The sequence below is a fragment of the Ammospiza caudacuta genome, chromosome 20 (genome assembly GCF_027887145.1).
Source record: "Ammospiza caudacuta isolate bAmmCau1 chromosome 20, bAmmCau1.pri, whole genome shotgun sequence".
In the NCBI taxonomy this organism is placed as follows: Eukaryota; Metazoa; Chordata; class Aves; order Passeriformes; family Passerellidae; genus Ammospiza; species Ammospiza caudacuta.
This window is the reverse complement of record NC_080612.1, coordinates 6,856,380-6,882,472: the sequence shown is the minus strand read 5'-3', so window position 1 is coordinate 6,882,472 and position 26,093 is coordinate 6,856,380. Positions and strand designations below refer to the sequence as shown.

Sequence of the window (26,093 nt, the reverse complement as noted above, 5' to 3'; positions counted from 1 at the left end):
TGATGGAGCTCCAGTTTGTCCCCTGTGTGTCCCCAACCCTGTCTCAATCCTGCCCAGCCCCTCCTGCTCTGCTAACAAGGAGCTCTTCTCCCCACAGGTGGTGGCGAACGCCGTGGCCGCCCTGTCAGAGATCAGCGAGTCCCACCCCAACAGCAACCTGCTGGATCTGAACCCTCAGAACATCAACAAGCTGCTGACTGCCTTAAATGAGTGCACAGAGTGGGGGCAGATCTTCATCCTGGACTGCCTGTCCAACTACAACCCCAAGGATGACCGGGAAGCTCAGAGGTGCGGTGGCTTTTGGGGGCTGCTGGGGGTGGTACAGCTCTGAAAGGTAACAGGGCACTGTGGCAGCACAAATAAGACCTGATAAACTAGATTTAAAAGCAAAACTACTTTTGCTAGCTGGGCTGATGCTGGAAACCTGCTCCTTCCTTCTGCAGAGTCATTTTCTCTGTTTATCTTTTTTATATTATTTTCTGTTTAAAAGGCTGGTTCTTGTGGGGACTGGCACTACTAAGAAGGGATCAGCCCAAGACCAAACCTGTAACAGTGGAAGCACTTTTTGGAGGATTTTCTGCCTTAAAGCAGAGCTTTCCTATTTGATTTTGCTGCTTTGAGAGGCAACAAACCTTTACATGTTTGTGAGTTTCCAAAGTACTGCAGCTCTGGAATATTTTCCAACTGAAAACTAGTCTGTGATATGATAAAGTGAAAATAAAGGTAAGGAAATTATCTTCCTTATTGTTCCAAATTCACCTTTGTGCTTTTACCTTTAACTGCACTGACTAAACCTAAATAGAAAGACTTTAGAGTTTGGGTAGTGGGCTGTTAGTTTGTGCACTTCAAGCCTCTCCCTCATCTGTCTCCAGAATCACAAAAAGCCAGATTGTGTTCCCAAGAAAACAAGGATTCAGCCAGAAAAGTAACTTGGAACAGGGAGACTCTGAGATGATGTATTTAATGCAGCTGATGTGGGGATGGAGGGGGAGGAAGGATCACAAGCCCACGTACAAAATCCTGGCCAGACCAGTTGGAATTTGATGGGTTTCTTCATTGACTCTTTTTTTTGATGCACTGTTTCTAAGAAGCCTCCCAGTAGTCTTGCTGGTTTTTTTTTTTTCCTCTTTCTGTTTCTGTGCCAGAATCAGCTCTTAATGAGTGCTAGAAACCTGCAGAGCTCTCCAGGGTGTGAGCTTGGTGTTATCCCAGCTCTGTCAGAGGAACCAGTGCTCTGAGCACCTGTGAACATGTCCCAGTTCCTCTGAAGAGTGATTTATCCTTTTGCTCCTTTGTGTGGAGTTGATTTCCTGGAGTCAGACAGCACTGGGAGAGCCACCCTCCTTTCCAGCAAAATATCATCCCCTGTGCATGGGGAAACTGAGGCACAGAGAGAGGAAACAGCTGGGACATGCAGGTGACCTTGGGCAGAGGCAGCTGGGGGTGCCCCAAACCTGATTTGGATTTCTCTGCTCCTCACTGAGCTGTGCTGCTTCCCTTCCAGCATGGCTGAAAGCAGATCTTGCAGGGAAGGAAACTTCAGGAGGCACAGATGGCAATGAGTTTGTTCTGGGTTAGCAACATGCAGGAGGGAGTGGGAAGAAACTTGACAGATGCTTTAAGAAAGACCATATGAACCCAAACTTCCTTTCTTTCTGGGATGGGCTGTTTAGGATGCAGTTTGATTACAGGATCCATTATGGCAAGTGGGATTTGGGAGGATATTTAGGTCACTCTTTTCTTGTGTATTCAGAGGAACAGAAATCTTTTTCTGTTGAAATGACAGCAACCCCCCAAGCAAGCCAGAAGCGTGTATCACTTCTGAATGGTTATATGGAGGCTAAAGTGTTTTTCCAGTAGCTGTTTTTGTTAAAGTTATGTTTGTAAGTGACAGACAAGATCACACAAATAGAAAATACCACCAGGAAAAAGCAGGAAGTGTGGAATTGTTCCTGAGCTGACTGTGGCAGGAGAGAAACCTGAAGCTGTCAGAGAAGTCCCTGTTTGTTTCCTGCTGCATTCAGGAAAACAGGACTTTGCCCATTCATTGTGAACAAAACCAAATCCAAGCAGTGTCTGAGAAGCTATGTGCCATCTCCTAAATTTAAAATTGAAATATTTGGCACCCTGAAATCCATTTGAACCCTTTTTTGTGCCTCTGTCCCCAGCATCTGTGAGCGGGTCACCCCCCGGCTGTCTCACGCCAACTCAGCAGTGGTGCTGTCAGCAGTGAAGGTCCTGATGAAGTTCCTGGAGCTCCTTCCCAAGGACTCTGATTATTACAACATGCTGCTGAAGAAACTTGCCCCTCCTCTGGTGACCCTGCTGTCTGGAGAGCCTGAAGTTCAGTATGTTGCCCTGAGGAACATCAACTTGATTGTGCAGAAGAGGTAAAAGCTCAGGGGGTTTAATTCCTGTGTTGTCAAAGGCCATCTGGTTATCTCAGATCTCCAGATACTGCCACATGCACAGAATTTCTTTTAATCCAGGCTCAGATCCCTTGAGAGCCAGGTTAAACACTCTCATGACTCTGGCAGCCTGAACTGATTTCCTTTACAGCATGCTTGTAAGGAATACCAGTTTCATGCAGTATTTCTTTACCTGCCTCTCTTCACCTTCTCTTTATGAGCACTCAGAATTGGCCTCTATAAATCAAAATGGCAAACAGGAACAGTTCACAGTGACCTGCAGGATCTCAGTGTGCCTGTGTTACTCTGCTCAGCACAGAGCCACCAGGCTGGTGACATCCTGGTGCACAATGGATTGGGCTTTTTCCCACCACTTTGCTCCCATGTTCATGTTTTATTGCTGCTGATCCTTCCTGGAAAGGTGAGATAGCTTGGATAGCTCTTTGTGATGATATTAGGGCAGAGTTACTGTGCACTGGCATCTTGAAGTGAAAGTGGAAATGAATTTGTAGGTTTTGCATTAAGATAAGGATGCTGTTCTTTCACTGAAAATATTGTTGTTCACTGTCTGTAGTGGTTGGTTCAGCAGCTCAAATAGAGGAAGCAGAGATGTGGCTGTAGAAATACTTGAATTATGCATTTTTGTATCTAAATAATCTTTTTGACCAGACTTCTTTCTTTGAATTCATGTTTGCACATCCTAGGCATAAAATCAGAGTCAGAGAATGGTTTGGCTTGGAAGGGGCCTTAAAGATCATCAAATTCCAGTTTCCTCTGCAGGTTTCACATTCCAAATTACTGAGAGCCATGTCCAGCCTGGTCTTGACCATTTCCAGGGATGGGGAGTCCATGGCCTCCCTGGTCAACCAGGGCAAAATGGCACCATTCTGTTTCTCAGTGGATATTTGGGGAGATTTCTAAAGAAAAGATGCCTGTTGTTAAAACAGTTAGGATTTTTTACCACTCTTGAGTGACAACATTATGTTCCCTGCAGGCCTGAAATCCTGAAGCAGGAGATCAAAGTGTTTTTTGTGAAGTACAACGACCCCATCTATGTCAAACTGGAGAAACTGGACATCATGATCCGCCTGGCCTCGCAAGCAAACATTGCCCAGGTCAGCTGGGGCACTCCTGCTGTGCTCTGGGAGGGGAAATCCCTGCCCTGCTCCTTGTGTGAGGGTGTTTGCAGCTGCCTCTGGAGTCAGCATCACTGTTAGGCATCACTGTGCCTGGTGGAGTGCTCTGTGAGTTCTCTAATGGTTGGTGGTGGAGTTTCCCCCAGAATTTAAATGTTAATAGCGTGGCGTGGATGCGTCGTGACCGTGAGGTGGATCTTGTTTCACTGATGACAATTCCAGGAGGAGAACTCGTGGATCCTGTCAAATGAGTCACTGCCAGTGCTGAGGTTGGAATGAGAGCCTTGTTTCAAGTGAGAGGGGTGTGCCTGTAAGGGAGGCATTCAGAAAGGCCAAACATTATTGAAGTGTGAATTTCAAGTTAGTGAAATTGTTATAACGCTTGCACAGGCACTCTTCAGAGCTAAAAAAAATTCCTGCTTTTGCTTAACTTGCTTCCAGAATGGGAATAGCACAAAGCTGAAGCTGAACTGAATTGAGATTCACTTTGCAGTGTAGATTCTTCTTGTATTTGATGTTGGTTTAATGCAGATCCCTTCCTTGGAGGAAGTGCACCCCTGGCCATGAGGCCTAACACTAATGCAGAATGATTAATGCCTCTGGTCAGTGCTATTATTGTCCTATCCTAATTGTCACAGAACAATTTCATTTCATGTGACATTTTGAAGCAGCTCCTTCAGCTCTCTCCTGATGGTTTTTGGAACTGAGCAAGGTAATTCAGGCCCTTTTTGTGCCAGGGGCATGGAAAATATTTTAAAAATCAGTTTCTATGTGAACATATTCAGAATTTTCTCTTTACTGTTGGTAGGCTCCACACACCAATTTGAATTTATAATGTTCCAATAATATGGGCTGTTTGCATGAAAGCCAGTAGTGTCTGGAGGGCAGTCTGAGATCTGCAGACTAATGAATTAATCTCTCCAGCTTCTGAGGAGGCATTCATAAAACAGCACAAGGTTTAGCAGGAATATGTCCTGGAATGAGACCTGGGAGCAGCTTCCACCCACATCTTCCTGTGATTCTTGGGGAGATTCTCCATCCCTGTGCCCATCCTGGACCAGGGCACCAGGATGGTTCCAGCCTTGGGCAGTGTTTGGGAAGCATCAGCTGCTAAAGGCTGGTGCTCCAAGTGCTGTGCACTGTAGATCATCCAAGGAAATAATAAAACTTCAAAACACAGATGTCCTGTCTCCTCCTTGCAGATTTATCTGTCTGCAGTCTGGCCCTTCATGGCCTCTTTATCTTGTCATTCTTCTGAGCAATTTGCTTGGATGAGAGATTTTTCAAAGGACTGTCTGGCTTTGTGCTGCTGGCCTCTCCCTCACCATCTATTTGTGACATCACGATTAAATCCCTGATGTCATATTTGGCATGAGAAACTGAAATAAATTGAGCTTTTGAGGGAATATAAATTACATATGGTCTTTTCTTGAAATAATTTTTTTGTAAGCTAAGTGATTTAAGACAAAGCTTTTTAGTTAAAGGTCTGTATGATCCCAGCAGATCCTGGGCTTAGCCCTTCATCGGTTTCCATTAGCAAAAACACTGAGACAAAACAATAAATCTTAGTTTTACAAGGGGAAGTATCTTCATGCTGTTATTAATCTGTGTATAGATGTTCTAGGGTGTCCCCAGATCTCCTCTGCATCTTCTGTCTGGATTCACCAGGGATCCAAAGGTTCATCTCAGCACACAGAAATGGTTGTTGCTGAGAGCTTTGCACACAGCAAATGTATTTTCAGTGTAGGAAGGAGTAGAAACCTTTAAATTTGGTAAAGCTGATTTTTCCTCAGCTCTTGTTTAAGGGGGATTGAAAATTATCAAGACCAGGGGACCTTTTGACTTTGTGCAGCCTACACAAGTGTAACCCACACCAGTTTGGATTAGACACCAGTATGCCAAACCAGTGGCTGGATGTGTGTGGTAGCTGTGAAAAGGATATCCTGCTCATCCTCTGTGCCCAGGCAGCGTCACCTGTGAGGGTGGGCTGCTCTCTGAGTGTCCCCAGGGGCTGACAGTGCTGTGGTGTCCCCACAGGTCCTGGCAGAGCTGAAGGAATACGCCACCGAGGTGGACGTGGACTTCGTGCGCAAGGCCGTGCGCGCCATCGGCCGCTGTGCCATCAAGGTGGAGGCAAGTATCTCACCCTGGGGCTTCTCTCTGGTTCCCTGTCTTCAGAAACAATGCTGGGCTTTGCCACCTCATTTCCATGCTGCAATTCCAGTGGTGGCCCTCAAGTGGCCTGGATCCGTGGTGGTTATGGGCAGAGCAGCACTGAGCGGGGTGTGAGCTGTGAGGATGTCGTGGGAGGGTGGGTGCTCCTCTCATCCTGCAGGCAGAGCAAGGCAGGTCATTCACCCTTGATGGAATATTTTACTGTATTTGCTTTAGTGGAACAATGACCATTATCCATCCAAATCCTTTAATAGCTGTGAGGTGACCTTTTGAAGTGGGAAGAAGAAGATATTGTATAGAGAAACTCAGAATTATGAAGCATTTGGTGTCATCCCTCCCCTCCATTTCAGAAGAACAGAACACAGAGAATTGCAGAGATTTGGGGCACTTAAATGCAATTTATACAAACAGAGTGACTCTAGTTACATAAATCCATCCCTATAACTTGTAAACTTCATTTGGAGTGTGCTCTCTTCTACCTCAATGCTTATGCAAACAAATTCCCAGGAACCTCTGCAGTTTTCCAAAACAAGTCTGAAATGTCCTCTGCCTGTGGAACATCCACCTAAGTGCTCATAATAGAATATTGTTTTTTTAGTGATGTGTCTGTTAATTTCACTGTAAGTGAATCTAAAATGCCTGTCAGGAGCTCAAAAATCCTGTGAAGAGGGGGAAGATTTGTGCTGTGGTGTTGGTACTTTTCGGTAAACTGATGACTGAGTGCAAAATGTCACATAAAGTGCTCTAATTTCAGCTGAGCTCATTTAGCTTTTGCTCAAGTGTGTTCCCATGAGCATTGCCTGACAGCAGATTTAAATAATAACCTAATCATGCCTGGCTTAGTGTGGTGTCAGTGCACAGGATTCTCTTGTTTCAGCTAAACTGCTGCAAGCCTGTGCACAGAGGACACCAACTTCTGTCCTCTGGGGAGAATCAACTGCCCCTTTGTGCAGCTCTCTCCTCCTTCCTTCATCTCTCAAAGGTTTGTCACTGCCAGGGGCTTTCTTTGAAGCATGGCCCCATGGAGCAGGGGCTGCTGCTTCTATTTTATGTCTGCACTTCAAAATACCAGAGCACTCCTTCCATGCTGCATCCAGGCAGGAGCCACAGCAGTGACTGTAGAAAACCCCCCTGAGCATGGAAAAGGGCTACAGAGAAGTTTAAAAGGAGCTGGTGACAGTGCTTTTTGTAGCAGTGCTGTGCTGGCAGGGTGGGAATTTGTTTTAGTTCTCAGCAGGGACTTTCTCACTAGGATTTGGCCCTGTGCCTGTCCTAGTTGCAGGGAGGGTGGTGTATTCCTGCAGCATCAAGGTGGTTTTAGAAGTTTTTACTCTTTCCTGCCCTCATCCCCCACATTTATCCCTATCCCTGATACCACAACAATCAAATTTGATAAGCAAAGGACTAGCAATAATGTCCCAGTGACCCTATAATTGTAATTGTGCCTCTCCATTGGCCATTTTAACCTTGATTTTTGGCACTGCTGCTGCTAAGGATGAGGTCTGTTTCCTGCTCTGACAAGAACCAGATTTAAAGAGATACATGGAACAACTCATGACAGTTATTCCTCATCCCTAGGTTAATCCCTGTCCCCAGTGCATCTGTGTTTACTAGAGACTGTTTACACTGTGAATTATGACTAATGGGAGAGCATCCTCACAGCCATCAGTGTCCAAGTTCCCAAAGCTCAGAAATCTGATTTTTGACAGAGGACACAGCCAGTGGGAGCTGTTGATGAATGAGGATTCACAGAGCACCTCAGCCCTGCCTTTAGGGATCCTATCTTTTGTCTAATTGTCGCTCCTAGGAGAGTGAGACAGAAATAAATGTGTCTGCTGAGAGGTGCACCACAAAGCAAATGTGGTGTTCCCTTTGCTCCTGGTGCTGGTTTGGGATATGGAACCAACACCCACAATGAATAACAAGATTTTGCTCAGGCTTGAGCAGTCACATTGTTTTGGGGGATATCAGAACATTTTGCATGGATATTGCTGGATTATTGCTAGCTGAGCTCAGAGTTAGCTTGGGTTTATCTACAGCAAACTCTGGTGTAACTACACTTGTCTGCCTTGTGAATTGGTTTGCTCCAGTGGCAGCATCACAAGAAACCATCATTCCATGCTTTGATTTTAAGGAAAACAAGCACCACTCCCGTGGGAAAAGGAAATTAAGTGGATGCAGTAAAGATAGGGGTTCCTCTGGAGCAAAGGAGAAGCAGAAGGAGCCATCTTACAGGGATGTTTGTCTCATTTCCAAGAGATTCTGCCAGCAGCCTGATTCTTAGAAATCATTGAGGCTTATGGCTGAGTGTGATATGTGCTACTTCAATAATCTTGTGGGCTTTCATTTGGTTCCTGCAGAAAAACAAAGCGATTTTGACATTGGTTGCTTGTCCTTCCTCACTCCAACTTGAAAGCTGTTTGAGTTGGGGCATCCTTTCATCAGTTTGCAGAGCTCTGCTGTGCCCAAGGATGTCCACCTTCAAAAAGCTGTGTGTTTACAAGGGATGGGGTGAGCTAAGATGGGTTTTGTTAGAGGGACTGCTCTTTTGGGCATGTGCCCACCACTGCTCACTTTCCAAGGGACTCTTTGGCTAAAAATCATTGCTGTGTATTTCAAAGTGGATGTTGTGCTTTTCCTGGAAAAAAATCATGCTTCAAAGCATCTAAAGAAAAGAAAACTAAACTTTAATTTGCTTTTCCTTGAATTGTACAGCTCTTAGAGCTCTGTTAGTTGTAGGCTCTGACAGGACTGCAGTGCTTGTTGCCAGCAGTGACTGGTGCTGTAGATTCTGCTGTAGAAACATCCAGGATGGGTCAATCAAAGATCCACCTGTTGCATTCCACAGCAGCAGATAATCAATGTTTACATTTTGTTCCTGAGGCCTCTCAGCTTCTCAGGAGGAAAAACCCTAAGGAAAGGATTTTTTATAAAAGTTGTCTGCGACCATTGTGGCTATGGAGTGTCCAAGTTCCTGGGTCAGAAGACACAGGAAATAACAAAGTTCCTGTGTGAGGAGAAGCTGGGATGTTTTTTGAGAAGACATTAATTATAAGTGCTCTTGACATGAATTTGGGTAGAACAGCAGAAGCTTTGGATGACTGGTGCAAGGAGGACTAGAGAACAGGCATCTTTCAGAAGATGTGTAGATGGATGTGGCACAGATTTACCCCATCAGGTCACTTGGTAAAATATCAGATGGAAGTTACTGAGATGAAGAGGTGAAATTTGAAGTTCTGAAGCATCTCTCTTGCAAGGACTTTGGGCAGGGCTCCCACTGTGAACCAGGTCAGTGTGTGGAGCCAGGTCTATGGTCAGTCCCCATGAACTGGAAGTGTCTTCCAGGTCACAGCCTCAAATCCCTTCTGGAGCAGAAGGATCAGAGCAGGACATGGTCAAGTTGCCATTCAGTGCCCCTGTAGTGCCACAGTACCCATAAAGCTGAGCTGAGCAGGGAGAGGTATCATAAAAGAATATTACAGCAATCACCCATTTTTATGTGATGCCTCTCTGACACCAATTGTATTGGATTTTTCTTCTGTTTGCTGTGAATTTCAGGGGAGAGTTTTATGACTTACTGCCAGTTTGCAAAGGCAGAGCAAGTGCTGGTTTGTGTTGATCCTGCCTTGGCTGATCCTCATGTCAGCCTGTTTGTGCTGACAGCCCTGTGTGAGGTACCCAGGAGGGCAGGAAGCTGCCAGAAGGTTTTAGTCTCTGACCCAAATTCCTGAGGTTTGTCCTTGAGATTTTTGCCCATTCTCAAAGAGCTGATTCCTGTGACTAAAATGCCATTTCACTCCTCCTCCTCCTGCCCAGCCTTTAAGTGCTCTGTAAGTTGAGGGAGCTCTTAACTCACTGGAATTGAAAAATCCACCTACATTGCTGTTGTTTGTGCCCCACAGTGTTTGTCTCCAGCCTGAATCCTTTATGAGTGTTCTGAAGGCAGTGTTGGGAGCAGTCTGCTTCTCACATTAATCACCAGCTGTGTAATGAGGCTTCATGTGTGCTCTGCTAATAACCAAATCACTGCCCTTATTTGAGGCTCTGCTGCTGGAGTTGGTTGCTCCTGTGATGTCCTGTCTCACTGTGCTGTTTGGGAATAGACCTCTGTGAGTGATCTGCCTCTGTCTCCACTCCTGGTTCCTGGAGCATGACAGTGTCCAGTCCTTGTTATCTTGCAGTGCCTGTGAATTGAACTAATTAATTGAAAGCTGCATTAGGAGCAGCTGAATTTCTATTTTTAGCTGTTCATTTTACATGTCGTTAGTGACCTCACCCCAAAAATACTGAGCCTGTTGCTGCTGGTTTTGACAGCACTGTTTTTTCTGCCTTGTGGCTTTGCTAGAAGCTTTCTTGCAGTCCCTGTCAGAACTTTCCCAGCTCTGATTGCCTGGCATGGGAATCAGAGAGCTCATTCAGTGGCCTGTACCAGCCCCAGGGTGGTACAAAGAGCAGTGTAGGTGATGTTTCCAAGCTCTCTTGTGTGGTGACCCAACTTTCTGCTGGCATAATTACTTCTCTGACTTTCTAGAGGAGCTGGAGCCAGCTGGTGTCCCCACTGTAACAACCTTTTGTTCCCCTGTAGTTCATTTCTGGGCAGAGTTTGCAGCTCTTGTCCTCTGTGCCTTTTCTTATACACACACCACATTCCTCAGTGAGTGCTGTGGGAGCAAGAGTGTTTCTTCAGCTATTTAAATTGTGTTTTTCTGCTGTCTCCAGCAATCTGCAGAGCGCTGTGTGAGCACCCTGCTGGACCTCATCCAGACCAAGGTGAACTACGTGGTGCAGGAGGCCATCGTGGTCATCAGGGACATCTTCCGCAAGTACCCCAACAAGTAGGTGGAAACTTCCTCAGGATTTTCTGGAAGCTCTTAGCTGCCATCATCAGAATAGAGCAGCTCTCAGCTCAGCAGGGCTCTGGAGCAAAGGTGGAAGCAGTGATCCCACTCCTGGTTTGGTGGGAGGCTCTAGGTGAGGTGTCAGCCTGGCTTGTTGTTAGTTTGAATTGAAAGGTTTTCCTTCCCCACCACTCCATATTGAAGGCTGGATCAAAAGCCAGTAAAGCTCTTGCAGGGAATGGCAGAAGGAAAATTTGGCCAGGTTTACAGCATCAGGGTGTCCTGGTTTTAATCTCCTCTAGAAATCCATGAAGTGTACAAGTGTCCTTGTCACAGTGGTCACAAGGGTTGAAGGATGAAGAGAGAGACGAGAATGTTGACCTCATGTTCAGAAGGCTTGATTTATTATTTTATGATATATATTACATTATGACTATACTAAAAAGAATAGAAAGAAAAGTTCTCAGAAGGCTAGCTAAGCTAAGAATAGAAAAGAATGAATAACAAAGGGCTGTGTCTCAGCAGAGAGTGAGACCCAGCTGTGCCGTGAGTGGTCAGTAAATCCAAACATCCACCCAAGACCAATCACGGATCCACCTGATGCATTCCACAGCAGCAGATAACCATTGTTTACATTTTGTTGCTGAGGCCACAGGTTCTCAGAAAAGGAAAAAATCCTAAAGAAAAGATTTTAATGAAAAGATATCTGTGACATGTCCTCACAGGGCTGTCAAAGTTCATGGCTCCCGTGGTCCCGGATCCAATCAGGTGGTGCTGAATAAAGCTGTGGCTTTATTTCTGGCTTTTCCCACTAAGTGTTCCCTCTGGCTTGGGCAAAACTCAGCTTCTCTTGGTTCTGCAGTAAGATTTTGTCTCCTCAGCCACAGAACTGCAGCAATGTTTTTCAGCAGAGACTTCATGATCACCTAAAAAATAATATGGTTCATCTGCAGGTTTCCCTGACAATTTCTGCTTTCAGCCTCAGAAATTCCCTGCTTGTGGGGATACCCACACATGGGAATAGGGGAAGCTAAATTATTGTGGGATATTGTCTGGTTTACAATAAAGCCTTGAGGGGAGTGCAATACCCAGTTTAGAGTTACCAGGCTGGAGCCTCCAGCAAGGCTGCAGGATCTGATTCAGACTCATGGTTTGAACTGTTGGATCAAATATTCCCATTAGCAAACAGAGCAGAAGGCAGCTTTATCTTGAACTCCACATCTGGGTGGTCTTGCTGATGGATTAAACTGCAGAGATCCTGTGAGATCTTTGGAGGGAAAAAAAAAAAGATGAATGAAAATGCTGCTTGTTGTGTAGAAACACAAGACATGACTTCAGTGCAGGATTCTCTGCAGAATGATGTGGGCAGAAATGGAGTGAAACAAGTCCAGTTCACCCCAGTAATCCACCTGTACCGTGACAAACCAGGTATGAGAGCATCATTGCCACTCTGTGTGAGAACCTGGATTCCCTGGATGAGCCAGATGCCAGAGCTGCCATGATCTGGATCGTGGGTGAATATGCTGAAAGAATTGACAATGCAGATGAGCTCCTGGAGAGTTTCCTGGAGGGTTTCCATGATGAAAGCACTCAGGTAAAGTTGCAATGTGCATTTTATCTGCAGTGTGTTTATGGGATGGACAGTGAATGTTATTGCAGTGGGCAGACAATACCTGTCAATAAAAGCTTCAATATTGGGCTATACTAAAACTCCTGGGAATCTGCAGTTTTGCTTTGTTGTTTGTGTCTCCAAAAATTCCCATCTTGGAAGCACAAGAGGGGGTTCCAGAGGTTGCATTTTTCTTGGGGGGATGGCTGTACTGGGGGTATGACACAAACCTCAGCCTGCTGCTCAGGGACTTCTCTGTGAAAGTGTTTTGCAACAGGCAAGGGTTTGAATCTCATTATACTGGGTTTCACTGGCATAGAGCAGTGTCATGCTGTGAGGAAACTGAAGCCATATCTGTTTAATATCAGTAAAGGAATTTCTAATCTCTCCTGTGCTCCTCTCTCTTAGGTGCAGCTCACTCTGCTGACTGCAATAGTGAAGCTGTTCTTGAAAAAGCCTTCTGAGACACAGGAGCTGGTCCAGCAGGTCCTCAGCCTGGCCACACAGGTAAGCCAAGGTACCCAGTGACCCAGAGGCCTGCAGGCACTCTGCTGCCCTGCTGTGTGATGTCTCCCAGCTGCCAGGCCAGGCAGCTTTGCAAGAAATCCCCCCAAGAAATATACAACCTCTAGATCAGATTCAAGGGTGTTGCCTTCTCTCCCAAAGAGACTCTATTTGAAAGCTGCTCTGTGCCTGTTACCATCTGGAATCTGCTTTCTCCTTCTTAGCTCTTGCTTTATCTGAATTCCTTCCCCATTCACTCACTAAATGGAAAGTCAGGGACAGTGTAGAATTATCAAGAAACCAAAATTCTTTCTCCTTGAAGGTGGCTTGCAGTGAAACATCTGGAGCTATAACAGAGGCAGACAGCCTGGCAAAGACTTTGTTCTGAGAACAGCAAACTTTAAGCAGTGCTATGAAAAAGAAAGAACTGATTTTTGGGGTTTTTGCCTTTGTACTTGGATGCTGTCAGCCAATGTGGCAGCTTTGCTGGAGGCTGTAGCAGTGGGTTAAGATCATGGATTCATTATGCATGAGATGCTGAGTTTTGAGCTCAGATCACTGCAGGCAAGGCTGGGCTTGAGCTGGCAGACACAACTGCTGTAGTTCCAGAGGACAGAGGTGATGTCCTGGTGCCAGGGGTGGGTAAGAGCTCAGCTGATCTTCCTACACCCCTTGGCTGCAATGATTGGGATAAAGTGCCCAAAAAAACCAGCTCCTCTCCAGACCTGCTGTGTCAAGTGATAAAAATAGTCTGCCAGCTGAATGGGCTGTGATTGTTTCTGAGCAGAAAACCTGGAGTCAACCATCAGCTGCCCTTTTTGATCCTCTTTGCTGCAAGAAATCATTGCTGTGGATTTGCTGCACTTAAAACTTTTATTCATTCCTTTGGGGAGTTGCATTGGTCAGCAGCAACAAACCCATGACCTGATTTTCTTGCTTCAAAACCTGCTGTTAGGCAGGATCTGAGCTGCTCTTCAGAGAGGAGTGGGCCAAGGGCAGGCTGTAGCATTTTCCTGAGCCAACAGAAGAAAGGTACTAAGTGCTAAAACCCACTGTGCTGACTCACAGAACATTTAATGGCACCCTCAGAATGTAACAGGCGTCTGGGTTTGTTTCTCTGTTTGTCAGCAATGTTGATTCAGTCTGGCTTTTTGTATTTTATATGAATAATAAGTCAATGTAGGATAACTGGCTGTGAAACATTGAAAAACCTTATGCTTCAAGGTCTGATTTCTAGGTAGAGATGGTGTTTTTCACTTGAGTGGGAGAGTAATTACATGTGTGTTTCTTTCCCCAGCTTAGGTATTGTTGCACTTTGAGTGTCTCAGGGCTTGTCTGCACAGCAGACTGCAGGTGTGACTGTAGCAGGAGCCAGCTCTGGTAAAAATAGCAGTGGAGCAGCTGGGGCTGGCAGAAACACAGGAATTGAGGTCTCAGACCTCTGCATCCCCATTGCTGATGCATAGGTGGGGAGCTGAGCTAGCCAGGGTTCATTGTGTTGCTCCACAGGTGTGCATGCAGATCCTGGAAAGGGGAGAATTTTGAGAGATTTGAGCCTCTTTTTGCAGTAGGTTTACCAGTTTCCAATGTGTTTTTTTGGCTGTGAGAAGAAACAGTCAGCCTTGACTCTGTAGGTGCCTGCAAGTAGGAGAGTGTAGCCTTTCATGTGTGCCCTTGCAGAAACCCTGCCTGATCCTGAGTGCACAGTCTGGGAGGGATTGTTAAAGTGTAAAGAGTCCACAATTCTCCCATCAAACACAACCAGCTCTGCAGAGATAATGTGTGAGACAACAGAGAGATTAATTTAGGTCCTTACAAAATGAGCTGAGCTCAGTCTCATTCCAAGAAGAGGTTTGAGAATGTCTTGAGGCAGATGGCAGATGCAGATTCTAACAGGGCAGCAGTGAGAGCACAGAAGAGAAAAAGAAATGCCAAGGAAAGACTAGTGAGGTGTACAATATTTTGCTGGAATTTTATCAGGGGAAAAAACCTCTAACATTTCTGCTGAAATGAAGATTAAAAACCTGAGCTCTTGTTTCCATGAACAGTTCACTACAACATAAAACCACAGCACCTCCCTCTCCCTAGAACATGATCAGCAAACCATCCCCACTCACTTTGCTGCTCTGGGCAGAGCTGCTCAAAGAGGACAGAAATAATTAGCACTTCATGCAGAGGCAAAAGTATCTGCAATAAAACAAGGGTTTTATTGACAGCTGGAGAACTGATGAAGTACCCTAAGTGTGTATCATTAGCATCTCTCCATACTTCATTAGATAACTAAAAGGCAGGATAAATTAAGATCTCTTTTGCTATAAAGAATATGGCTTATTAAGATGTGGTTCTGCAGCAATTTTTGTCCAGCAGTGCCTTGGGTAAGTCATGTTTCCAGGAATCTTGGATCATTATGCATTGTTGAGTGTCTGCTCTTAGTCATTGTCACTCTTTTCTGTGGATTTCTCCTAATACTTAGTGGCAGGAAAGTTTGGAAGGAGTTGGCAGCTCTGTGGTTTGGGGCAATTGTGGGGTGTAAATCCTGTAAGTTTTGTGGAAATTTCTCCTCCCTGACCAGCTGAGCAGGAAGCCAGGCATCAATGCTTTGGTTCTTGTTTTTAATTTTAAGATGTTCATCTCAACAAGCAGTTTGTAACATCATGTTGAAATTGGTGGCTGTGGCTGCTGGCTGGCTGGGGATTTTTAATCCAGAAGAATGAAGTGATTACAGGCATGAGTTGATTTGAGACCTGTGAGTGATGCATTGCTCTGTCTCAGGATTCCGACAACCCCGACCTGCGGGATCGTGGCTACATCTACTGGCGCCTCCTTTCCACGGATCCAGTGACTGCCAAGGAAGTGGTGCTCTCAGAAAAGCCCCTGATTTCTGAGGAGACTGATCTCATTGAGCCAACCCTGCTGGATGAGCTGATCTGCCACATTGGGTCTCTGGCTTCTGTGTACCACAAGCCACCCAACGCTTTTGTGGAGGGCAGCCACGGCATCCACCGCAAGCACCTGCCCATCCACCATGGCAGGTGAGCTCTGGCAGCCTGGGGATCATGGGTTGGGTGTTTCTTTCTAGCAAACAGTCCAAAAGATGCCAAGATCTTTTAGAAGATCCTAGAGGGATTTTGTTGATAGTTTGCAGGTCGTTCAAGGGGCTGTTTCATTGCATGCTGTGTGATGCTGTTCACAGGAGTCTTATGTTGAGGGAAGAGACGAGGATCTGACTCCATGTTTCAGAGAGCTTGATTTATTATTTTATGATATATATTACATTAAAACCATACTAAAAGAATACAAGAAAAGAATCTCATCAGAAGGTTGGCTAAGCTAAGAATAGAAAGGAATGAGTGACAAAGGTTTGTGGCTCGGACAGAGAGCTGAGCTAGCTGGGCTGTGACTGGCCATTAATTACAAACAACTCTATGAGACCAATCACAGATGCACCTGTTGCATTCCACAGCAGCAGATAATCAATGTTTACATTTTGTTCCTGAGGCCTCTCAGCTTCTCAGGAGGAAAAAATTTTAAGGAAAGGATTTTTTATAAAACTTATCTGTGACCATCCTGGCTATGGAGTGTCCAAGTTCCTGGGTTAGAAGACACAGGAAGTAACAAAGTTCCTGTGTGAGGAGAAGCTGGGATGTTTTTTGAGAAGGCATTAATTATAAGTGCTCTTGACATGAATTTGGGTAGAACAGCAGAAGCTTTGGATGACTGGAGCAAAGAGGACTAGAGTGAGAGCAGGCATCTTTCAGAAGAAGATTTTGTAGGAGCTTTGCTTCAGTACCAGCTCAGCTTTATGAGCCTCTCTCCTGGAATGCAGCATCACTTTCCTGGAACAGGAATTATGGAGATCTTTCACTGCTGCAACATGAAATGGAGCAGGATTGGTAAAACTTCCTTTCTCACTTGGAGCCTGTAAAGCAAGGGAAGTGCAAAAGCCATCTAAGCCTGTTAGAGCTCCAAAAAAGATGAGTAGACTGACATGGTCTGTCTGACCTTTGTGAGGTGGGGGAAATGCTTTGGCTCCCTGCCTGGTGCTTCAGTGCCTCCCTGGGATCACAGTTCTGGCAGCAGGTTAGTTCTGCAAGAGCAGCAGTGCCTCATTCCCTCAGTCCCATGGTGCTGCTGGGCCTGTTCCCATGGTTCCTCATTCAGGTGAACACTTTGCTATTTGCACTAATGGTATTAATTATAAAAATGAGTGTATTTTGCAGCAAGAGGCAGGGTAGCCAGGCTTACCTCTTAATAATATTCCCAAAGTGACATTTGCAGTGCTATTTTTGCTGTTGCACTGATAAATCAGTGTGCGATGCTGCTTCTTTTCTATTTTCTGACACCACTTCTCTGCTATTCTTAGCAACTCAGACTATTTCTGTGGTGGCTGGCTTTGGGAAGCTGAGTTGTTTTCTCCCTGCCTGAAATCAAGTCTGGCTGCACTGACCTAGAATCAGCAAGTACAAATGTACCAGTTGGGCAGGAAAAGCAGTAGCCACTTTCCTACCTCTCCTAATCAAAGATTTGTCTCAGAATGAGCTGGTTTTTGGTGTTACCAGCCTTCCTGTTCCGGTTCACTACAACAATTACCATTTTAGGGGATTTAGCTCAGAGAATTCAGCTTTTTGAAGGAGCAGTTTATTATCTCCTTGCATGTAGTGTCTCTGTGCTGGACTCTCATTGCTCGTGCTCAGTCTGCTGACCTTAACTATTTTCTGATTTTGGCAAAAACCATTGCTTAAAAAAACCTCAAAAAACAAACCCTCAGGCCTCAGTCAGCAGTGCAAGCTGGGGGAAGGTCTGAGGGAAGCTCAGCAGAGCGTGCTGCACACTGATCATGCTGATGCAGTGATAAATTTAAAAATGAGTGGGGTTAGTTAATGGCACACCAGGCTTCTCTGGTGGGAGCTCACCTCAGGAGGCCCCAATATTGGGGTTTTCTGCATCAGTTTAAGGCAAGTTAAAGGTGCCCAGTGAAAGATAATTCCAAACAGTGAGCGAGGTGATTTTCTGTACAGCTCCTGCACTCCAGTGACCATTCTGGTGGCTGATCCTTGTGTAGAGACTGATGGGAATGGGCAGATTTCCACAGTAAATATGGTTTAAGAGGGTCAAGACAGCACTGCCTTCAGTGGTGCTTCCCTGGGTATAAACCCAGAGGAGTTTTGGTTGGCAGAACACCCTGCATGGCATTTTGATTCATTCATTTTCCATTCAGAGCCCTGTAGGGCAGGTTTTTTGCAGCTCTCAGCTGATGGGAAGACCCATTGAACAGCTCACAGATGGTGAAATGTTCCTGCCTCTCCAGCAAGCCCAAGTGTCACAGAGCTGCAGATGCATCCTGAGGGTGGGGAGCAATCTGATGGCTTGGCAGTGTTTCCTCCTGTGGTGGCTCCCACCACCCCTGCTCAGCCATAATTCAGCTGGGAAATTTGGGAAGATGTTCACAGTGCTCCTGGGAGAAGCAAATCTGATTAGACTTGGGCAGGAGTCTGTATTTCCCTGTCTCACAGGTGGCTGCAGAAAATTTTTGATTCTGGTTCAGGCTGTGCATCCCTTGTGACTCCAGCATCTGGGAACTGCTGGAGGCTGAACTCACAGGGCCAAATCTCCAATTCCCATGGCCAAACCCAACACTTTAAAGGGGAAAGCTTGTATCAAGTCTTTCTGACCTTTTTAACCCACATATTCTTGCTCTTTTTAACCCACATGAATTTCTGTTCTTTCCCTTTTTAACCCACATGAATTTCTTTTCTTTCCCTTTTTAACCCACATGAATTTCTTTTCTTTCCCTTTTTAACCCACATGAATTTCTTTTCTTTCAAAGAAAATGCAGAGTTGTTTATAGGAATCTCTTCAAAGAGATTCTTTACAAATGGAAGTCTGGGGTTTTGCTTTTTTCAAGCAAACCAACCGAGCTTTGTCCTTTCCTCATTTCTTGTTGGGCTTTGGGGCAGCAGCAGTTACACAAGACACAGAGGGATTTCTGTGTCTCCATCAGGAGAAGGATGAGTAAGTGTTGAAGGGGTGGAGTGTGTGAGGGATGATATCCTGGGAAGGAGCAGAGTGGTTTGTGATGTGCCTCTCCCAGAGAGGCTGTTCCTGTTCCCAGCCTGGGGGTGGGAGTGGATGGATCACAGTCACCTCCTCTCTCCTCAGGAAGGCTTCAGTGAGCACTTGAGCTCACTCAGCACTCTGAAGGCAGCAGCAGAAAGGACAGCTAATATTAGTGCTATTGGGGCTCCAAAGCTTTTAATGCAAAGAAGCTTTCAAGCCTTCCTGCTGCTGCCTGGTAACTAATTCACTCTGCACTCCTTATGCTCCATCTTTTCCTCCTGGCACTGGCATTGGGAGCAGCTTATGCTCTGTCACTGAATCTTTCCCCTCAGCAGCTGAATGAGGATAAGAGAATTTTGGCTACTCACAATCAGAAGCTGCAGTGTTTGCAGAACAGCCCCAGAGTTAAACACCTTGTCAGGACACTAATTCCCACAGCAATTGTGGGCATTTACTGCTGGCTGCAGTAACATGAGCTAAAAATCATTTTATCAGCTCCTGCTGGAAACAGGATATAAAATTTTAATTATCTAAAATATGGGCATCTCTGGATTTAGGGAATAAATACATTGTAGTGAGTTCTCCAGTTATTTTTTACTTTCTCCTTGTTATCAAATTCAGTGACAAGGGGATATAAAAGATATAAAAGGTAGCCAGACTGCATATGATGATAAATTTTGGAAGCTGTATAATGAGTGTTTCTAGACTAGTTAATTAGCATGCCTACTAACTCAGACGAAAGGAAATTATTGATAGAAGGGAGGAATCAATTTTAGATTGAGTTTTTCAATTAGGAAAGACTGATGGACCTTGCTGCTGGTCAGGAGAAGGTGATTAATCTAGATCTGAGGGAAGTGCTGGAGTTTGCACTGGCTAGAGTAAGGGCTCAAGGATTTTATCAGTGTTAGATCTCTGAGAAAATCCGGATTATTTATTTTTCCCTGTGTTTTCATGTCATCCTCAGACCAGTGGGCTGTAAATCATCTCTTTAGGTTCATTCTGAAGTAGGAAATGCTTATTTTCACTTCTCTAGCCCATGTGGTACCCATAGCTCTCTGTTTTGGAGGGGGTCTCTGATTCTCAGGGTGGATGGGATTCACCCCTTGCAAGATTCCCTTTGCTGGGCTGAAAACCACATCCAGTGCAGGGAAAATCTTTGTGCTCAAAGTGATGAAGAGCCAAGTGCCTGGTGCAGGACAGTGGCCACAGCAGCTGCTGGCACCACCTTTTGCCTGGCTTCAGCAAGAGCCACCTCTTGCTGTGTCTCCCCATGCTGGAACCTGAACTGGAGGCCAGAGCTCACTGATATTTCTCTTTTCTGCTTCTTGTTCTCCCCCCCACAGCACTGATGCTGGTGACAGCCCCGTGGGCACCACCACCACCACAAACCTGGAGCAGCCACAGGTCATCCCATCCCAGGGTGACCTCCTGGGGGACCTCCTCAACCTGGACCTGGGCCCCCCTGTGAACGTGCCCCAAGTGACCAACATGCAGATGGGTGCTGTGGACCTCCTGGGAGGAGGGCTGGACAGCTTGGTAAGCAGCACATCCTCTGTAGCTGATGGGAGATGATTGGAGCTGTGCTTATCTCTGCAAAGCCTTGATCATTTGTGCTTTTAATGCTCAGTGAGCCAAGCTCCCAGTGCTGAGTCCTGGAACTCCAGGAGGATTTAACCAGAGTTATTGTACCAACTTTCAGCAGGCTTTTTCCTGCTCTACAGTGAATTTTGCTGCATGCTGTAGAATCCCCATGGTCAGTGGATCTATTTGTTATGTGCTTTTTCTGTCTGTAGAAGAAAACCAGAAAGTTGCTTTAAGGATGTAAAAGTGTTTCACTGCTTTCTATTTGAATCAGGCTCCCTTTCAAGAAGCCATTTATTCCCCCCAATTCCCAACCCTCCTGAATTTCAGTGCTGAAGCTCTCAGGCTCTAACCCTGTGTCTTCCCATTTGTGTATTCTCCAGAGCATGCCCTGGTTTAACATCAGTGACATTTTAATTGCAGTGGGGTCAAGAGGGAGCTCTCTGTGCACTCCTCCCTGTGCCAGAGCTGCTCACCAGGCACCTGCCCTGGCACTAACAGGGTCAGGCTGCAGTGGGAGCAATCACAACTCCCCTCTGCTCTGGGGAGGGAGCTGGGCATGAGCTGCAGGGAGAAAATCACAGAGCAGGGCAGAGCTCAGAGTTGTGCTTTGAGGCAGTGAGGAGTGCTGGCTCTAAGGGTCACAGCACATGCCCAGCTCCCTGCTGGCTTCCCACAGGGGGAAGAAGCTCTCCTAGGTGTATTTGCACCATGTAAATCAATTAAGACTGCCCCAGGGGCATAGTTGGGTGTTTCTCAGACTTGGAGTGGTTTGTGTTGCTTGAGGTTTGGTTGGTGATGGGTTGGGCTGGGTTATCTCTGCCTGAGTCAAGCTCTGAATAACAGAGGTAGGAGGCAGCTGGATGAACCAATCCTCCAATTCAACAAATCCTTATTAGTCAAATATATGTTTTTTTAAACCACCATAAGCTTACTAAAGCAAGTGTTAAACACATTTCCAGCTCCAGTGCTTCACGGTGTAACGAGCTGGGAGAAGTTTAACCCTCGCAGAGGGCAGAGGTGCTGTGGGCTCTGCACTCTCTAACCACAGGTGTTTGGCTGGCAGGGACACTGCTCTTACTGGGGATTAGCACAATGGTCAAGCTGGGAGAGCAGGCAGAGCAGAGCAGTGAGCTCTGCAGCCTTTCCCTGCCCTGCCTCCAAAACCTGGCACTGGGAGATCAGGAATGGAGGCATTGCAGAAGGTGCTGCTGCCTGGGTGTCACAGCATGGTTTGCACATAAATTCCTCTCTGCTGCCTTCCAGGCCTCTCACAGTAACCCTTTGTTCCTCATTAGTGTCACACAAATAAATGGACACAGCAGAAGTAAAACTTGGTTTTGGGAGAAGAGCTGTCTCCCAGCTGGCATTAATGGGCTTAATTTAGTGACCTGCTCTGGCAGTGGAGCTGTTAGTTGAAATGGTAGCAGGCTTTTACTTAATATTTTTCTCAAGCCTTAAGCACATCCGTGGGGTTATGGAGTGTGATCTGACAAAATGATCCTGTCTGGATGGGGAGTAGCAGTGCCTGGGGCATGGCCAGTGCTCTTTCAGCTGAGTAGATGGGGAAGCACTAGAAGAAAATCTGAATTTTGGTGTGGTTTTTGAATGTTGATGCTTTCTATTGGAGGGCTGTTCTATCAAAGCTGCAGCTTTTCCTCCCTTTGGTCAGTCACTTTTCTTAGGTAACAAGTGACAGGATGAGAGGGAATGGCCTCTACTTGTGCCAAGAGAGGTTTAAATTGAATATTGGGAAATCTGTCTTCACCTAAAGGGCTTTCAGGCCCTGGAATGGGCACTAGGGCAGTGCTGGGATCTCTTAAAAACCATGTAGATGTGGCACTTGGGGACATGGTTTAGTGGTGGCTTTGGCAGTGCTGGTGGAATGCTGTGAAGGTCTTTTGTAACCTAAATGAGCCTAGGATAATAAGCTTAATTAGTGAGTGAATGTGAGCTGTGTGTTTGTTGCTGTGGGCATGTGTTTAACAAGTCTCAAGCTGGGTTAACCCCAACCTGGTATTACCCAGATTGCTGGGAAGTGCCCTGGGCTGCAGGGCTTGCCAAGAGGATTGGCATTTGGATCTCAGGCTGATATTAAACCACATTTGTGCCATGCCAAAATCAGTCTGAAACTGCAGATCCCACAGGCCTGATTTCTGTGGGAAGGAGGTGAGACACATCCCAGTGTGCTCCTTGAAGAAGGGTTGAAATATTCACCTTTATCCAGGGATCAAAAACACCTGGAGGGGGGGGCAGCAATGCCTGAATTGTTCTGCTTTGAAATTTCCCTGTGTGTTACTCCTTAAGTTTTTTTTTTATTTTTTTAATGCATTTCTTGCCCTGCTTTGTTGGGCAGACTGGCACACACTGGGATGGTGACATTGCCCCAGTCCTGTGAGTGCCTCAGAGGCAGCTGCAGGTCTGCAAGAGGCTGCTGGCAGGATCTCAGCCACTTTGTCACACCCACTCAGTGTCATCTCCTGGTCCCCTCTTCTGCCCCCTTGTCTCATCAGGGGGATGTTCTTGTAGTGAGAGTCCCAATGGGACTGACCCAGAAAGACCAACAGCAGCTTTAACTTAGCAAAATGCCATTCTATTTCCATTCCTTAAACTGTGGGCTTTTATTTTTCTTCCAGGCATTTAAATAGAGACTGAATGGTGAAAAACTGCACAAACACCAAATTAATATTGTTCATTTGAATTGTCCTCAGCACTGCCAGATATTTATGCCCATGACTAGTGAGACTCCAGCTGCTTGCAAGGTTAATTTCTTTAGTGAGTAAATCTTATTTTATCTCCACAGTGAGTTCTGTAATTGGCATTAAATGTAACATGCATGCACAGATGCTGAGCATGTGTTAACAATTAAAAAGAGGAGAAAAAGGGCCTTTGGTACCAGAGAATTGCTTAGAAGCAGAGCAGAGTTGCTGTAGGATTTCTGGAGAGCTTTTTCTAGGGAACAGGTTGGGCCCTTGTTTGCCACCATGGGCAGATCTTGTTCTTGTCTGCTCAATTTTCTTTTTCTATAAAATGGTGACTAACCCCACTTTACAAAACTACTTGGGATCTCCAGCTCCACAGTGTAAAGTAGCCATAGCAGTCAGTAGTGGGGGAGAAATAAAACATGTGGGAGAGCAGATTGCTGGGTGCTGAGCTGCTCATCCCAAGAGCTGGAGTTTGATGCTGTTTTCCCCTCAAGTGGCTGAATTTCATGCAGGTTACAGTCACTAACCCAACTCCTGTGCAATGGTGCAGTGCTTTGCAGGATGTCTGTCTGTGCTGACATGACATTTTTACCTTTAAACCTTTCTGGGTGTTCATTTATTGTGCAAATCCACAGAGCCTGAGAGCTCTGTGTGCTTCCTGGGAGCCCTGCATTGTCTGGGAGCAGGGCACTGTGGCCAGGAGCCAGAAAGGCTGGCTTGAAACCCCAGGGCAGAGCAGTAAATCTGCAGGAATGGACAGGCTTGGATTGTCTGTTATGTAAGGATTTTATTTAATGCTCTAACCACTCATCTACAAGAATATTATTGATTCGAGACTGGCAGCTGGTCAGGTTGATTTATGTCCTAAACCACTGAAAAGCTGTTGGATAAACACTGAATATCCACAGTTTTCTGGAATACTGAGAGTGGTTTGGGCTGTCACAGGTGGGGCTGTGCCCCTCTCTGTAATCTGGATGGATTTAGGGGGGTCTGACCCCAAAGATCTGTTCCACACCATTCAGGGCTGTGTCCCATCACTGCAGTGGGATGGAGGTGAGCTCCAGGCACCCCAGGCTCAGCAGCCTGGGAGGAAATCTCTATTCCAGCAGTCTGAAGTGCCTGCCTCATCCACAGGGCTGTGAGCAGGGGCTGTGATGTCCCTCCCTCCCTGACTGACTCCTTTCAAATGGAGAATTCAAAGTCTGGCCTCACTGGACAACACCCTGGAGTGTTGGGGTTGATTAGGGACTCACCAATGTTTTATAAAAAAGCCCCAAAGTGACCTTCAGTCTGCCCTGGGGTGCCACATTCCTCTCCTGGCTCTGCAAGTGATTTGCTGTGTATAATCTTAGGAAAGTTACTTCATTTTCCTTTTCCTGGCACTACAGTGTGAGAGTGGCTGTGCCAGGTCAGCCCCAGCATCCATTTGTGCAGTGGATGTGATGATCCTTCCCCAGAGTGCTCCTCCAGCCTTTGACAAGGAGCTGAGTGACTCCTTTCATCTGGGCTGTGCAGGTTTGATCAGCTATAAAGGAATCTGCTAAGATTTCTGACACAAGGACACAAATCCATTGCTAGGGCAGGGCTGGTGTGGAAAAGGAGCTATTTTGGTGGGCCACTCATTCATATCTGATTCAAAGCTGTTGTAGCAGTCATAAGACTGCTAGAGCTTTGTGAGCAGCTTGTTTTTTACACTTTGGAGAATGAAAATGGATAGGATTCAGTTTTGGTTGCTGATGGAAGTCTCTCAGCAGGACAAAGCATTAGCAGCAAGTGCAGTGGAGCTGGTGACCGTGGTATTGGCAGTGTGACCTGTCCTCCAGCAGCTTTGACACAGCTGTCCCTGGTTTGGAGAGCTCTGCCATCCTGCCTTGGTGTGCCAACAGACACAAACCAGCAGCAGACAAGGCACTGAACTGCCTCTGTGTGAGCCACAGTGTGTCTGCAGTGAGATCCCTGCAGCCCAGGCATGGTCTGTCTGCAGCTCAGGGCTCTCTCACAGGGTTAGCCTGCCCCAAGGGGTTGCCAGCAGCCTTGATCTCAGCATCTCACCCCATTCCTGTTAGATAAATGCTTTGTGTTCCTTGCTGCTCTCTTACTGAGTGCAGGCAGCTCCTCGAGCTGCTGCTTGACTCCTGCCTTGTGGTGTGAGGCAGCTAGAAGGCAATTGTCCCCTGTTAAGCCATGAATTGTGGTCCAGAAAATGCACAGCTGCCCTGGAAGCCCTGATGATGCTGTGGGCACAAATCAAGGCAGTTGCTGAGCAGTGGTTGTTGAAGCTTTTGTGCCTGGCTCCACCCTCCCTGTTATTTTTTGGTGCTCCAAAAGCCTCACGTCATTTTGCAGAAAGTGATTGTGGCCCCTCAGGATCACATGAACACTTCAGCAGAGTCACTTCATTACAAGCTGCTCTTAAGATGCAAATAAACCCTCCTAATGCAGAAACTCCAGCACTGCTACACTTCATAAGTCAGCATAACTGCTTCCACAGGGCTGGGATTGCAGGGCAGAGCCTCCAACTGCAGAGCAGCTGCAGCACCGGCCGAGCCAACCTGTGCAAAGGGAAGGTGCTGATGCAGTTTGGGAAAAGGTGCTGGCACTGCTTTTATTGGTACAGCCTCTTCTTTCAACCCATGTGGCTGCTTGGGTGCTGTTATGGCAGGATAGGTTTGGAGGGAATAAAGAGAATTCCTGTTTGAAGAACTGTCATGCCTCAGGGGGCTGAGACTCCCTGTCCATCCTCTGCTCATCTCCTGAAGCTGGCAGCTCTTCATCCTGAAGCAGAGGCTTTGTGCTCTCCAAGCTGCCAATTTGGGATCAGAATCAGGGGTTTGCAGTGCCATGAGCTCCCTTGGACCATCAAGAGCCAGCCCTTGTCCACCCACCTTCACAGTAAGTGGGGCTGGCAGCTGTGTTAACATGGTCCTCTCCTCTGTGGGGCTGTTCCTGACTCTCCTGTAAGGCAGATCCAGGCTGTCCTCCTGTCTGTCTGCCCATGAGACACATGGAAATGGTTAACCAGAGCTGCCAGTCCTGGGGAATTGCTTCAGCAGCACTTCATGCCTGACTAATCTCTGTTT

General features: G+C 46.3%; 1 protein-coding gene across 2 annotated transcripts in view; it reads left to right on the top strand.

Annotated features, from left to right (window-relative positions):
- AP2B1 (adaptor related protein complex 2 subunit beta 1) overlaps positions 1-26,093 on the top strand; it is an 81,183-nt gene that overhangs the window by 23,306 nt on the left and 31,784 nt on the right. For both annotated transcript variants that reach the window (XM_058818012.1, XM_058818010.1), the window contains exons 6-14: positions 98-288; positions 2,169-2,390; positions 3,403-3,523; positions 5,582-5,677; positions 10,439-10,554; positions 11,986-12,151; positions 12,575-12,673; positions 15,443-15,702; positions 20,071-20,263. In XM_058818012.1, coding sequence (XP_058673995.1) covers positions 98-288; positions 2,169-2,390; positions 3,403-3,523; positions 5,582-5,677; positions 10,439-10,554; positions 11,986-12,151; positions 12,575-12,673; positions 15,443-15,702; positions 20,071-20,263 — 1,464 coding nt within the window. The remainder of the gene's footprint in view (positions 1-97; positions 289-2,168; positions 2,391-3,402; positions 3,524-5,581; positions 5,678-10,438; positions 10,555-11,985; positions 12,152-12,574; positions 12,674-15,442; positions 15,703-20,070; positions 20,264-26,093) is intronic.